At 40.5% G+C, this 15,184-nt stretch overlaps 2 protein-coding genes across 2 annotated transcripts; both read right to left on the reverse strand.

Moving 5' to 3' along the window:
* Positions 1 to 677: 677 nt before the first annotated feature.
* On the reverse strand, positions 678 to 2,731 carry gjd2b (gap junction protein delta 2b). Its single transcript, XM_039786953.1, has 2 exons — positions 2,260 to 2,731; positions 678 to 1,566 (listed from the first exon to the last, which is right to left on the reverse strand). Exons 1-2 carry the CDS (start codon positions 2,328 to 2,330, stop codon positions 723 to 725), a joined length of 915 nt encoding a protein of 304 aa, XP_039642887.1. The 5' UTR covers positions 2,331 to 2,731; the 3' UTR covers positions 678 to 722.
* Positions 2,732 to 4,472: 1,741 nt separating this feature from the next.
* Positions 4,473 to 7,828, reverse strand: LOC120549587 (actin, alpha cardiac muscle 1). The gene is made up of 7 exons (XM_039786604.1): positions 7,775 to 7,828; positions 7,131 to 7,274; positions 6,465 to 6,789; positions 6,221 to 6,382; positions 5,682 to 5,873; positions 4,881 to 5,062; positions 4,473 to 4,802 (listed from the first exon to the last, which is right to left on the reverse strand). Exons 2-7 carry the CDS (start codon positions 7,257 to 7,259, stop codon positions 4,659 to 4,661), a joined length of 1,134 nt encoding a protein of 377 aa, XP_039642538.1. The 5' UTR covers positions 7,260 to 7,274; positions 7,775 to 7,828; the 3' UTR covers positions 4,473 to 4,658.
* Positions 7,829 to 15,184: the final 7,356 nt, after the last annotated feature.

The raw sequence follows: 15,184 nt of genomic DNA on the forward strand, positions 1-15,184 counted from the left end.
AGAAAAAAAACACTTCACAAATAAAAGCAGTGGGCGCTTTGGTGTATCATAAATTAAGGAAGTCACAGACGTTAGCGTTTGCAGCAGATTCACCAGATACTGTTTTGCAAGTCAGCTATAAAGCAATGGAACGATTACATATGTTAAGGTCGGTGGTGCAACACAGGCAACATAAAAACATGAATTACGCTGATGTATTTCAACTAGGTCGAACCATAGTCAGTAAGAATTTATATATCTATGCATATATAAATCTGGATGATAGATTTGTCCTTTAACCACTGTCTATGGTGCCATTTAATTAGGTTGATGCCAAAAATAGGTGGAAAGAAAAGGTCTTAAAAACACCGTCAGGTCAGTAGCACATTTTGGATAAGGTCAGGCCCTCAAGTGTTCACCTCTTAGTGCAATTTTTGCATTTACTCTCTTCAAGTACAGCAGAACAAGCCCACAAAGAGTAAATATGTGAACACGTTAACATGATCTCCGTTTAGCATCTTACAGAGTATAAACGTTACTAAAAAGTTGCATCAGTGCAATAATAAATAAGTAAACAAACGTGTAAGCCACGCTTGCAATGGAGTCCTTAAAAGACCAACAACTCAAAAAAATCTGCCCACTCTTAAAGTCATGACACGAATTAGGCGTGCGGAGCTGTCCATCATGTCCATCATGTATTTTCTTTTTTTTTTTACATGTTTTCACTCCTTCCTTTTCATGTGTTACACATAAGCAGAGTCACTGGACTGAGTGCGGCCAAAATTAGGCACACTCATCCTCGGCAAGTCCTTATTTCTGATTTCATAAATGGACTTCCGCCGAGCCTGCACACCTCGCACGGCCGTTTTGATTTTCCTCCACCCCAGATGATTGAGTTCTGCCAGGTTCAGCACCACACAAAACCCACTGACCGCGAACATGAAGACCAGGAACACTGTCTTCTCCGTGGGTCTGGAGACGTAGCACTCGACATCTTTTATGCAGGGGTAGCGATCACATTCGTACACCGACGGGACGTTGAATCCATACAAGAAATACTGACCCACCAAAAAGCCTATTTCCAGCGCGTTTCTGAAAACCACCTGGATGATGTAAAACCTGGAGATGCCCTCTTGTCGCCTCAATTTGGACTTTGTAGTTCTCATTGCCGAATTAGGGATCTCTTTGACTTCTAAACAGTCCGGCTCGGCTTCTTTGGTGGAGTTCTCTGTGTTCTGAAGTACTCCATTAATAATGGTGTTCTTTATCTTTTTGCTCTCGTCTCGCTTCAGTGAATCTTGATCCTTATCTAGTGTCAGATAGACTGTTGAGTACCGCCGCTCCTTCTGCTTGGCCGACTGATGCACCGAGTACGTGATAAAACAAAGACTCGGGGTGCACACCATGATGATTTGAAACACCCAATATCTAATGTGTGAAATGGGAAATGCCTTGTCGTAGCATGCCTGGTTGCAGCCCGGTTGTAAGGTGTTACAAACAAACATGGTCTGCTCGTCATCATAGACAGTCTCTCCAACTATTGCTACGATTAGAATCCGGAAGATGACCACCACTGTTAGTAGGATCCTAAAAAGCAAGCAAACAAACAAACAATGTGAAAATAAGTGTAGATATATGTGTGTTAACTGATACAAATGTGGTTGAGTTGTGCGCAGCGTCGGTGGCTGAAGCGCTCACAGTTCAATTCGGGTGTGTTGGATTTAGGGAGCTGTCCAGTGCTGAAACAGGATGCTCTTTAGGGATATGTTTTTTACTGTGTACTTGTGTGGCTTGTGTTCTCTGATTTAATGGCTGAAATGAAATGGCATGTAAGCAATCACCGTCGCTTTGACTGTACCTGTGTGAGCTTCGTTAATGGAAAGAGGGGATACCGCCGACTCTCTCAATCTCTTTCTGCCACCCATGAGTGCACAACCACCACTCAAACTCACCAACAAACATCAAATGGATACGTGGATGAATGAATACATGAAATGACACATGAATTTTAGTTTGGTTAAGGCTGTTTGCAACATCATCCCATCTTCTGAAACGACAGCTGTCAACTGATTTACTAAGCTGACTCGTTTAGGAGGAGGGAAAAAAGGATATCTGTGAAACAAGACAGAAGAATCCACAACACAGACACGAAGGACTGGGCACCATGCTAAAGAAGATCCTTGAAGCACAACACAGAAACGGGGGACTGGGAACCATGCTAAAGACGATCCTGGAGGCTGCTGCGTTTCTTCGGTTCTTGGTTTTTGTTGATCATCTTACCTTCCTATCATAGTAGAGTGCTGCTGGACAGCAGCCTCCAGGAGCCTCTCTAGTATAGTCCATTCCCCCATTTCTGTGCATCCGGAGAAGACTAGAGCACAACGGCACTCTGTTCAAATCCCTCCCAAAAAAAAGCGCGTTATTTCCCGTCCTGTCTCTCTCTGACTCTCGTTGTTTTCAGTCTCCAAAGCGTCCGATTTTAGCTAAAAAATGCATCTGTCACGGGATGCTGCTGCCTTCCCCGTTTCTCTCCGTCTCTCTGCGCGCTATCTGGTTGGTTATGTGCTGAGCGCGCAGCGCCAGTGAGCGTCCTGCTGTGTGTGCCGAGCGCTCCCACGACGTTGCCACACTATTCCTTGTCATGGGAGTCTGAAGGGCTGATTACTATAAGCCCTCCTATTTTCGATCTTCAGATCAGGTTGATGGGTTGCGCGCTGCGTGTGGATGGAGGGAGGTTGGATTTAATGTCTTGCCAGCGTTAATCCGCCTTTAAGTAGTCTCCCCCCGCCCATGCGTCACATACGCGCAGACAGGTCGGTGGAGCGCAGCCAGGAGTACCAGGGCTTCTGATTTTTTATATTTTAGTTCTGTATATAGCGAAGCTATTCAGTGGACAGAACGATCGTGGCCAGAGTGGTGTATAGCCTTTAATGCCTTGAGTTTGTACATATTAGTATGATTGGCTTTACGTGAGAATCAAACCCCTAACCTCCCTGTATTGTTAAACTAATCTCGCGGAGCTATAGAACCACCAAATGTGCACCATATAACAATATACATCCTTCCGGCACAGGTCTTGTGATTGTACCGTGGTCTGTGCACGAGGTTCAAGGTGACTTTCGTGTTTTAACTTGCCACTGTTATGCAGATAGTTGCAATAACATGGCCTATGTGCAGCAAATCACATAATTTTAACAAAATAAATGGACCCAATTTTCCTGTCTTGGAGCGTACAGCCTCGCATGCCCAGAGGTATCCCTCCGCAGGCTGCTGGCCCGGCTGGTAGAGCTGTTGTTTTCACCTCGGGCAAAGATGATGCTGGACACATTGACAGAGTGAAAGTACCGCCAGAGTTGCTAATCGCTTTACAAGGCAGCCTGCCTGCCGGTCTGTCTCTCTGTCTGTGTGGAGGTTTAAAAATAGAAGCAAAATATGTGACCCCGCCCTGTATATAGCTCTGAGATTTGATCAACTTAGAGCGCTGCATTATGTGTACACTAATATTAGACTATTGTGTGGTTTGACACTATCCATGTCAGTTATTAATGCGATTGTCTCTTTAAACTTAAATGAGTGACTATGTATTAACACTGCATGTAGCCTTAGAGACTCATAGCATATTATTAAGTTTCTTGATTATTATATAACCATATAAAGTAGTGCATTGATGCGCTTTTAATCATCAGTATTTGGTAATGTATTTATTGAATTGGAATCCGATTCAGCTTTCAGGAAGTTCTTTGGTACCTACCTAGGGATTTGTTTCACTAATTGATAACCAAGTTATTATTAATATATTATTATTGTTAGCATCATCTAAATGTATCCAGTAGGTTTACAGGTAGGCAGGGTGAGCTGAAACTTTGTGTGGTTTATTTCTCATGAGGTGGCTTATCCTCTCCGCTCACTGTAATCTTCTCTAATTCAAATCTTTAATAACCTTTACTCATCCATCACGTGACAGAAGGACAGAGCCTCGCTGCTTTCGAGACACAGAGAGAGAGAGAGAGAGAGAGAGAGAGACAGACAGATGGAGAGATAGGGAAAGAGAGAGACACAGAGAGGCAGAAAGAGAGAGGGAGAGAGAGACAGATGGAGAGAGAGACAGATGGAGAGACAGAGAGACACACAGAGAGGCAAAGAGCGAGAGAGAGAGAGAGAGAGAGAGAGAGAGAGAGAGAGAGAGAGAAAATGACCAACACACAAACACACACATACAAATACACAGACACAGGCGCGCACAATCTCTCTCTTTCTCTCTCTCTCTCTTTCTCTCTCCCTCACACACACTCACACACACCTGCACGCAAAAACAAGATATACTGTATATACAATAAATATAAATCAATCAATGTTGTCTTAATGTTCAAATGTTGACAACATTCTTATTTTAGCAAGTGAATTAGAGAGAGAGAGAGAGAGAGAGAGAGAGAGAGAGTCAAATCCTGAAAAACACCCTTATGCTTGAGATTCAAACTGACAAGAAAGACAGATGTGTCTCCTGCAAGTCCCGTTTCTCGTTTATTAAAAACCTGTACATATCCACATATAAATTGCACTTGAGTGTAAACAAAGAATTTGACGACAACACACGAATTCCTGCTTTGGAGCCATTACTTGGGTTGTTGGCACAGAAAGGAGGGAGATAACAGAGGGTGAGGACGGGGGCAGTCTGGCGCTTAGAAGCACTTCCTGTGGACGATGGAGGGTCCAGCCTCATCATACTCCTGCTTGCTGATCCACATCTGCTGGAAGGTGGACAGAGAGGCGAGGATGGAGCCACCGATCCACACAGAGTACTTCCTCTCAGGGGGGGCGATGATCTAACCACAAACACAGGTGTTCATTTAGGACTCTGCTCATAGAAATGTCAGTCATATTCACTAAACGGTTAAAGTTACCTTAATCTTCATGGTGCTGGGGGCCAGAGCAGTGATCTCCTTCTGCATGCGGTCAGCGATACCAGGGTACATGGTGGTGCCGCCGGACAGCACGTTGTTGGCGTATAGGTCCTTACGGATGTCAATGTCACACTTCATGATGCTGTTGTAAGTGGTTTCGTGGATGCCAGCAGATTCCATGCCTGTGCAAACACAGCGGACAAGTTGGTGGATTTTACCCCCCGAGGCAAAGAACACATCTGACACCGCCTTCAGCTGTCGTAACAGGTGCTGAAATGGACAGCTCCGCTAACAGCTGCGCGCTCTGTGGCTCAAATGTGAACAATAAGCCCCTGCTTTAGATTACTCAGTCATGTCTATTTATCGAAGCAGAAGTTGGATAAACTATGACCTCCAATTGGTGATCATAATTAGACAGCCAACCACTTATATGAGCAATAAGCACGTCTATTTTCGGAAAACAATCCCTTCATCCAGTGTTTATTCTGATTTAATAACATATTTATGTTCGCCTGAAACTCTTGGCAAACAGAAAAAAGGCAAGTTTAGTTTTAGCTTGTTTCAAACAGTTTCACATTATTCCGTTGTTTTTTTTATTTGCGCACAAAACAAGTGAAATTATCGTTTCATTTGTTTATAAGAACGTTAATGTTAATACTTTAAGCTAACTCTTATACTAAAATGACTATAGTAAAGACCCCAAAGCAAGGTCACTGTTAGAAACCTTTAAATTTACAGTTCATGGCACAGTGTCACTTCAACTAAATAAAGTCTTCGATGTCTACGCTCGCCTTTACGCACCAATGAATGAGGGCTGGAAGAGTGTCTCTGGGCAGCGGAAACGCTCGTTGCCGATGGTGATGACCTGACCGTCTGGCAACTCGTAGCTCTTCTCCAGGGATGAGGAGGAGGCGGCGGTGGCCATCTCATTCTCAAAGTCCAAAGCCACGTAGCACAACTTTTCCTTGATGTCACGCACGATCTCGCGCTCAGCTGGAGAGGATCAGATTTGTTTTGTGTCAGTAAAATGTCCATCATCAAAAAAAATTGAAGATAATTACATGCGCGTGATAAGTATTTCCCCTAGTTTCAATTGCTTAAACAATTTCTTAAAATGAAAAGTTTACTTTCTCCAAAACAAACTACATTATGTCCTTTTTTCTTTACCAATTTTATCGTGCAGATGGATGCACACAGATTCGTGTTTTTGTCTTCTGTGCATGTTTAGGGTCGAGGAGTGTAACTAAATTAAAGTAATGATAATTTGGAAATAAAGTACGTGATGCGTTATAGCCAACTTAAGTTAGTCAGAAATATGAATTAGTATAGTCTATACTCACCAGTTGTGACAAAAGAGTATCCACGTTCAGTCAGAATCTTCATGAGGTAATCTGTGAGGTCACGACCGGCCAAATCCAAACGCATAATGGCGTGAGGAAGAGCGTAACCCTCATAGATGGGCACGTTATGGGTCACACCGTCACCGGAATCCAGGACAATACCTGATGATGAATACGTAAACATTTCATTCATATATTAACTCACTGAACAAAATCGCTTGCACACCTGAGGAATCTGTTTTACCTGTGGTACGTCCAGAGGCGTACAGGGACAGCACGGCCTGGATAGCCACGTACATTGCCGGGACATTAAAAGTCTCGAACATAATCTGGGTCATTTTTTCTCTGTTGGCTTTTGGGTTGAGGGGGGCTTCTGTCAGTAGGGTGGGGTGCTCCTCCGGGGCCACGCGCAGCTCGTTGTAGAAGGTGTGGTGCCAGATCTTCTCCATGTCGTCCCAGTTGGTGATGATGCCGTGCTCGATGGGGTACTTCAGGGTCAGGATGCCTCTTTTGCTCTGGGCCTCGTCACCGACGTAGGAGTCCTTCTGGCCCATACCAACCATGACGCCCTGATAACAGAAATGATCAGGAAATTAGCGATATGGTAGAGAACTACTACTAACCACCACAAAACATCATTACTACTACTATAAGCAGATTTAAACTGTATTTTTAGAATACTAAATGAACTGTTTTCCTAAATTATTAGTTGTAGATGCGTAATGTTTGTGCGCAATTACGCACGTTGGAGCTGGCCCTCGTTTAATGTGATGTAAACGACTTAAAGTGATAGTTATGGTTTGTGTGTGTGTGTGTGTGTGTGTGTGTGTGTGTGTGTGTGTGTGTGTGTGTGTGTGTGTGTGTGTGTGTGTGTGTGTGTGTGTGTGTGTGTGTGTGTGTGTGTGTTTACCTGGTGACGGGGGCGACCAACGATGGAAGGGAAGACGGCGCGAGGTGCGTCATCGCCGGCGAACCCAGCCTTCACCAGGCCGGAACCGTTATCACACACCAAGGCGGTAGTCTCTTCGTCGTCGCACATGGTGTCCGCTCAGCTCTGCAACACACACGAGGACGCGCGCACACATGCACGCAGAGGCACGGTTAGATCCAGTAATACAATCCCCTGTTTGTTTGGATTGAAGATATTACATTCTCTTCATAGACCGACAAAAACACAATTTTTGTGGACAAACAACCAAGGGAATGGTGGGTTGTTGAGGCGCTGTTGAAGCTTATATTATATACTGTGGAAGTGCACGTTATAGGATTGTGTTAGTATTCCGATTTTATTCGATGGGTCACTAACACTGTTAGACAACTGTTCAAAGTTAATATTGTTTTAGTATTTCACAACGACTGTAATCCGAAAAAGAAAAGAAGCTGATGAACCACATGCCGATGTTGTAAGATGATCCGTTTCAGTTAGGTGATGACATTTGGTTAAGCAAAGATAGAAATCGCTGCTATTCGCGTTAAAATCTTGTATCGATCCTCTTGTGATAAATCCACTGGTTGGCCGTTTTCAGTCCTTCGGTCAGCCGTGCAGGTACTCACCAGATCAGCACCAGGCGCCAGACCTTCAGTGTATAAACCAGGGGTGCCGAATTGTCACGTCGGGCCAATTTATACCCTGCCAAGCGTCCATATTTGGTAGCCCATTGCCCCATTGACAACAGACACTCCATGAAGGGTATGGCAGTGACAGGGAACTCCCGCGTCGACACCTGTGCCTGCCGCCGGTGTATGGAGGACAGCGGCGTGGACTGACAGACAGACGATGACAGGCTTCCTTTTGATCTCTTCCGACCGATAAATCACGATAATATTACTAAAAACCACTATGTGTCTGTGAAAGGCCTATTCTACTAAATTAAAGCAACAGTATGACTCAATTCTGTCTAATGTCAGTATAATCATTATATAATGTTAGTGTTTTAAGGCAAACTGAATAAAACGTCCCTTTGAAGGACACAGGCCATAAAAAGTAGAATCAACAGATTGAAAACAGAAAGAGCCACAACCCAAGCCACATCTATCCTGTATCTGGATATCCAAACAAGGGTACTTGTAAAATGAATATATCCACATTTTTTGATATTCTTAATAATAACTTATTCCACTTCTTTTGTGTCTGTGTTTCTGGAAAGGTCTCCTAAACATATTAGAGTTTAGACTGGCAGGACACATGTAGACCTACAGTACCAAATGGGGAGACCACTTGTGCTACACAGCTGGTGTCAGCAGCTGTTTGACTCTATTAGAAGCTCCAAGCCACACATTTCAGATTTGTCTGAACAAAGAAGGGGAAGCCACTGCTGTAGACCAAACATTCCTATTTTAGTACAGCGTAAGGGTAACCCCCACTCAAAACAGTTTTATTACATTTCATGCACATAACATATTCATGAATAAAAATATGCTGCTGGACTCAACATATGGCAAATGAATATTGATATATTTGCAGATACATTCATAGATCTAATTAGCATAAAATCAATCAGTTTCCATAATTCTAATGAGCTACTTGGGTTATTGATTGGTCATGCAACATGCTGTGTCCGCATGTGGAACATTTTGAAATAATTCAAATGAATGCATTAGTCATGCTCTCTTGGTTTCCCATTTGCATTTTTCACTTTGATTTTTATAGAGAAATCCTAATGCAAACCAGATACTAAAATATTTTTCAATGTCTTTGGCAGAAAATTCAAACTAGAAAGCACAATATTCAGTCAAAAAATATAAAGATCTAACAGGAAGAAATCCTTTGGCCTGAGTGTAATATCAAAGGTTATCGCAGTGTATTGAATTCATTCTCTTTGGCATATTTCTCTTCCTCTGTCTGAACACATACTTGTACCTCAAACACCAACCACTGGTCCTGTAATTACCTTTTTATGTAATAAAAGTCAAGGCAATGTCTTGTTCTGTGTAAGAAACCTTTACAGATAAATCAAAAGCAATGTTGATACTTTTTGTTGTTCCCGACATCAAAACAATAAAGAAAAAGGAACAGCTCTTGTTGTGACACATGCCATATTCTTTCTTTATTTCTGCACTAAGAAAGAATAAGACATAAGACAATGACATTGCCGGTTTACTTGAAATAGACAGGGAGCGAGCTCTGAAGGCTGTAAAATAACATTGGCTAAGAGCAGTGGATGGTCCCACCACAAGGAGGACAAGACAAAAGGGCACAGCAAGCCATGAATCATATGCTGCTGTCACCCGACCCCGAGCCATAACCCTTCACTGTGTGACTCTTTGTTTTGGTCTTATGTAATGAATGGTAGGCTGTGGTCTGCTTTAAGCATCCTTTGCCTCAGTATTCAAATAATGCACACATTTTTATGACCAAAGCTTAGTTAACTTTGTCTAAGGAGAACAGAACTGTTAAGAACAAGAAGGAACGGTGGACTTTCAACATGAGTTTGCCCTTCTGCCAAAATATTAAGTCGTTTTAAGTAGTAAGTAAGTGTTTGCCGCTATCCTTTTTCATAGTGTGTTCAGGTACTGTCACTGCTAGGGCAAGGGCTCAGGATGTATACAGTGGTATTTGTTAAACTGTAAACTGTTTGTTGTGCTTGTTCTCAGAGCAGCCACGGGTGTGAAAGGTTCATGCCAGACTCAGGATTAGACAGAGACACTTGGAGGCTGCTCAAACAGTCCTGTAGTGTGACTTTTACTTTAGCTGTTGCTACTGAGATTAAATCATTGTGGCACGGTCATTCTCCTCCTACTCATGACCCCTCAGGAAATCGGCCTCATTGCTCAGCACTAGAGATGAGATAATGAGGACAAAACCGTCCAGTAAAAAAAGAAACTATTGATTTTTCTATGGGAATTTCACATCATAAACAGAGTACAAGCCCTTTTAAAGAACCCTGAGGGTAAGTCATTTACCTGATGCAGGCAAGGTTTTATATCTAAATCAATAATGTGCACATATATGGGAATGTCCCCATGCTAGATTGTGGCATTCAAGCGGTTCATCAAAAACTTGCTCAATACAACTGGTCTAAAAGCACTTTGTTCTTTCCAACATAGCACATATATCTGTGTTGAGCATCAGGGGCTATTTAAAGGTCACAGCATAAAGAAGACGTGAAACATATTGCTCAGTGAAAATTGGGTGTCCTCCCTCTCTCTCTCTCTCTCTCTCTCTCTCTCTCTCTCTCTCTCTCTGGTCAGTGCACTGAATACTGAGAGACAAGCTGTTGGCTTATGTTAAAGTCTTCTGCTGGGTAGCTCAAAGGAGCACAGGGCTTGGATAGCTGTCAGTGTGGCTGCAGTTATACAGCAAATATTTGCTTTATCATTTATACTTGGATAGTAAGCCTCACTTTCCTAAAATGCACAGTTTAAAGTTTTTATACTTTATGAACATCTGTTTTGTAGTAGGCTCATAGGCAACACGTGTTAGGACTACAGTGAAAAGACACAAGGAAAATAAGTTCTGATTTTGGAAAAGAGAGTAAGATTCACCAGCTGGTGTAGGTCAAAATAAAAGTTTATGTTTGTTATCTAACTGCAACATGATGAAATTCATTAATATTTAAGATACCAAATGATCAAAGTTGGAAAGGAAATATATAGAATGTCTCTCAAACAAATTAAGGCTGAAAAAATTATTATTTTTATTATTGATTGTTCTGTTGATAATTTTTAATAGGTGTATAAAATGTCCTAAATATCAAGTCGAAACATACTAAAACCAGTCTGTAAAATACCCACCATGTTTATTAGACTGTAAACTCCTCCTAGGTTGCTAAAACCCCCATTTAAAACTGAGATTTCAGTGTCCTCAATGGTTGCTATGGCCCTGCCCAAGGCTTACCTTATTAAACTGTAGCTGAGACTACTGAATTATCCAACCTCAAACCCTCTGAAAAAAATTCTAAATTTGTCATTAGGAAACTAGAAACCAGGAAAATCTTTTCCTCTTGTGGACTGGAGAAGTGGCCCACTTTGAGGCCTTGCAAACTGACATTTCCTCACATAGCCATTTAACATTCTACCCAATCCACGATGTGTGTTTGTTTGTGTGTGCATGTGTGCCCGTGTGTGAATGTGAGGGTGAAATTACAGAGCAGTATGTGGTTAATTGAACAGGGAGGCCTATACTTATCCTCTTTCTCTCTCTCCCAGGTCTCCTTGCAGCCAGTAGGAGCAGTTTTTTACACAGCCAGTCTCAGACTGTCTCTCTCTCTATCTATCTATCTCTCTCTCTCTATCTCTCTCTCTCGCTCAGCCTTTCAGTAAAGCACACTCAGATTGGCTTTAAGGCCTATCGCCTGCTGTGTCCTCTGCCAAGGCTTCTGGGAGGAAAAACAGAGAAAGTTGAATTAAAATCGGGTGATTTTTTTTGGCAAGTGGCTTCTATCCTCAGGATGTTTGGGAGCAGAACTGGGCAGACAAAAAAGCAATCTAACTAGGTCTCCTATGACACTCACATAAATATTGCAATACAAATTTGGGCATTGGTCACCTCCTTTTTTTTAAGTAAGTTTTTCTCACATAATAACCCCCGGTTAAAGGTTTTGTCACTGTGCGTCAGTTAAGAGTGGAGGATAGAAAATGAGGTTAAAAGGCGCTTTGGATTGAAATGAAATATTCATGAATCAAATTTAAATGAGCTAAAAAAAGACATCTACCCGGATGCTTAGGTAGGCTGCTCAGCAACAGCAGTTTGGTAATTCTTTATAGGGGTCCCTAAGTATTGAATCCTGAGCTATTTTGGTGGTAGCAGAGAATGTGCAGTGCCAGTCAAAACTGATAGGAAAGCTTGTGAGTTAAACACCTCGCCTAGAAGAAGTTCAGCTAAATAGGCTTTTGCGCTCTGATATTTTACATATATTTAAACTGTTTAATTGAGCTTTTACAGCAATAAAATATTGCATCCCCCCTATCTCCTTCATGGATGCTGTTATGAAGCTAAATCTGCTCCAACCTCGAAAGAGACCAATAAAGCATTGCTTAAAGTATTTCACATTTTGCCCCCAAAATGTTTAGTTGTACATCAATGTGCTGCTCTGGAATTTTCTTTTGGACTGTGATTCCGTTTGATGTTTTGCTGTTCATCTCACTAGCTTTAAAAGTGTATCACAAGAGAAAAGTAAAAAAAGGTTCCTTAGTTGGACTTTTCAGCCACAGTAGACTTCTGCAGTGAACTTACTGTGAAGTTTGCTGTGAATTAGTGTAAAGTTAACCTTCGATATTATGAAAGATTCAAAAGTAATCTGAAAGGCCACCGGCTACTTTCACATTTGCAGGACTTTACCTATAAACAAACATGTCCAGTGGTGGAAGAACTTTGCTTAGTATTATAATATTACTTAGTAAGTAATACTATAACAATATAACAGTACCTAAGTATGAATAGCTAAATGTAATTAAAGTATGAAAAGTAAAAGTACTCATTGAGTAAAATTACCCATTTCATAGTGTCATATAGGATAATTATCACCGGTGCATTAACTTGTGAGTAGCATTTTTTATTGTGGTTGGTCAAGGTGATTTTAAATACCTAACGATGGCCAGTTGAATCAGCAAAACCCTCCAAATGTATAAACACATTTATATGACTAAATCAAAAACCTTATTTTAATTGCAGTCTAAATATTTCCACCAGTTGTTTTGGAATTAAGTGTCTTCCTCGAAACAAGACACAATAAGGCAAGCAACACTAGAATAAGAAAATAGGAAAGAAGTGGAAATATTACAATTTGATCTTTTCACTTTTAATAAGGAAATACAATTTTAATTCCAAATTAAAATGACTTGATAAGAGGGAGATGTTTTTTCACTAAACAGTAAATCTTGTTTTAAAACATGCACATGTTTTGTATGAAAAAAAATCTGCAAAAGAACCAGTCTCTAAAGCTGTCAGAACTAAAAGTACAATATAATTTTTCAAAAAATGGAAATTCTGCAAAGTACACTTACCTCAGAACTGTAATTAAATAAAGCACTTGAGTAAATGTTCCCAGTTACATTCCACGAATGGACATCCGTCTTCTTAATACAATACATTATTTCAGTGTTTATTCGTGGCAGTCACCTCTAATCAATGGTGCTAAAGTAGAGTGTTCTCTTTTACCTCTGGATCCATATTACCACTAAATCCATAAGAAAATAAAACAGTTCATTTATTTTTTCATGAAATTACCAACTCCTGTGAGCAACACTTCGGACCTCAAAGCTCAACAAAAACTCTACTGAAGCAAGCCAAACTGACCCCAACAGCAGCAATCAAGCAAAGGGTGACTTAAGGTCACTAAATTAGTATGTGCCAGATGAAAATGGTAATTTACCATGATAATGCTCTAAAATGTTTGGTCAAGCACAAGCATCCCCTCCTCTATTTGTCATGATAAGTCAGATCACACTCGGTTGAGTCACATGAGTTGAAACTAATAATTAGCCTTAAAGAAATTTAATTAAACATAGCCTGATGTCCCACTGAGACACTGCATGGTATAATAGCATAACTTGACTTTGGGTCAAAGTTAAAGTTTCATGGCAGTTGATCTAACAAAGACTAGAGGAACTGGAATTACAACCTTGCGGTTGGATGTCTCCGCCAACCTATCAATTTGCGGTTTACGTCTGTCCAGACTTGTATATAGTGAAGACATTATGATGTCACAGTGAAGTTATCGCATTGCCAGACCCTCACATTTTACTTACCTTACTCTACAGCGCTGTGGAATAAGGTCTGGCTACACCACGCATACATTCTGGGATAGGAGAAAAAAACTCTCTGGGTTGTTTGCATTTCTTTAAACCAATCACAATCTTCTTGGGCAACGCTAAGCTCTGGATGCAGGGGCGTTTGCTCTGCAAAATAAATCTCGGGAAATAACTTGTTTTGGTGCTCCCCGCTAAAGAAAACGTCACATAAAATATTAGTTGAAGTTGTTCACACAATACAGAAACGTGAGCTATTTAATTTGCTTTTACCTGTGTATTGCTGTGTGTACTTCGTCCATAGCAATCCCCACCAATCGGTCCCAAAGCGTTCCAATTAGATAATAAATGCCGTAAACATATTCTTTGTAAATATTTATAATCATTCCCTGAAAGAACCAAGAAGTTATATTTCATGAAAAGTCAAAGCATAGTATGTTATGGAAATGCCTTCAAAAGTCATAGTATAGTATGTCATGAAAATGTCTCAAAAGTCACAGTACAATATGTCATGAAATTGTCACAAAACATCATAGTATAGTAAGTCATAAAAAAGTCATGTGTGCCATTAAAAATTATAGTATAGTATGTCTTGAAAATGTCATAAAAAGCCATAGTATAGTATCTCGTGAAAATGTCTTAAAAAGTCATTGTATAGTATGTCATAAAAAAAAGTGTGTATATGTCATTAAAAACTCATGTGTGATATAAAAAGACATTATGTCATGAAAATGTCTTAAAAAGTCATGGTATAGTATGTCATAAAATGTCATGTGTGTGTCATAGTATAGTATGTTATGGAAATGTCATAAAAGTCATTGTATAGTATGTCATGAAAATGTCTTAAAAAGTAATAGTATAGTATGTCAATAAAAAGTCATGTGTGTCATAAAAAGTCATAGTATTGTATGTCTGAAAGTCATAGTGTAGTATGGCTTAAAAAGTCATAGTATAGTATGTCATGAAAATGTCATAAAAAGTCATAGTATAGTATGTCATGAAAATGTCATAAAAAGTCATAGTATAGTATGACACAGAAATATAAGTCATAGTGTAGTGTGTCATAAAAGCCACCGTTAGTATGTGAATAAAGGGATAAAAAAGTCAAAGAATAGTAGGTCAAAAAAAGTGAAAAAAGTCATACTAAAGTATGTCAAAAAAAGTGATTAAATAGTCATAGTATAGCATGTCGAAAAAGTTATAGTATAGTATGTCGAAAAAAGTGATTAAAGTCATTGTATAGTATGTCAGAAAAAGTCATAGTATATTATATCG

Source organism: Perca fluviatilis, chromosome 20 (genome assembly GCF_010015445.1).
Source record: "Perca fluviatilis chromosome 20, GENO_Pfluv_1.0, whole genome shotgun sequence".
NCBI classification, from domain to species: Eukaryota; Metazoa; Chordata; class Actinopteri; order Perciformes; family Percidae; genus Perca; species Perca fluviatilis.

Coding starts and splice junctions, on each gene's coding strand:
- LOC120549587 (XM_039786604.1), bottom strand. CDS start 7,259: ATGTGCGACGACGAAGAGACTACCGCCTTGGTGTGTGATAACGGTTCC. Junction 6,790..7,130: donor TTGGTCGCCCCCGTCACCAG/GTAAACACACAC, acceptor TTCTGTTATCAG/GGCGTCATGGTTGGTATGGG. Junction 5,874..6,220: donor ATACTCTTTTGTCACAACTG/GTGAGTATAGAC, acceptor GATCCTCTCCAG/CTGAGCGCGAGATCGTGCGT.
- gjd2b (XM_039786953.1), bottom strand. CDS start 2,330: ATGGGGGAATGGACTATACTAGAGAGGCTCCTGGAGGCTGCTGTCCAG. Junction 1,567..2,259: donor CACTCTACTATGATAGGAAG/GTAAGATGATCA, acceptor CTTGCTTTTTAG/GATCCTACTAACAGTGGTGG.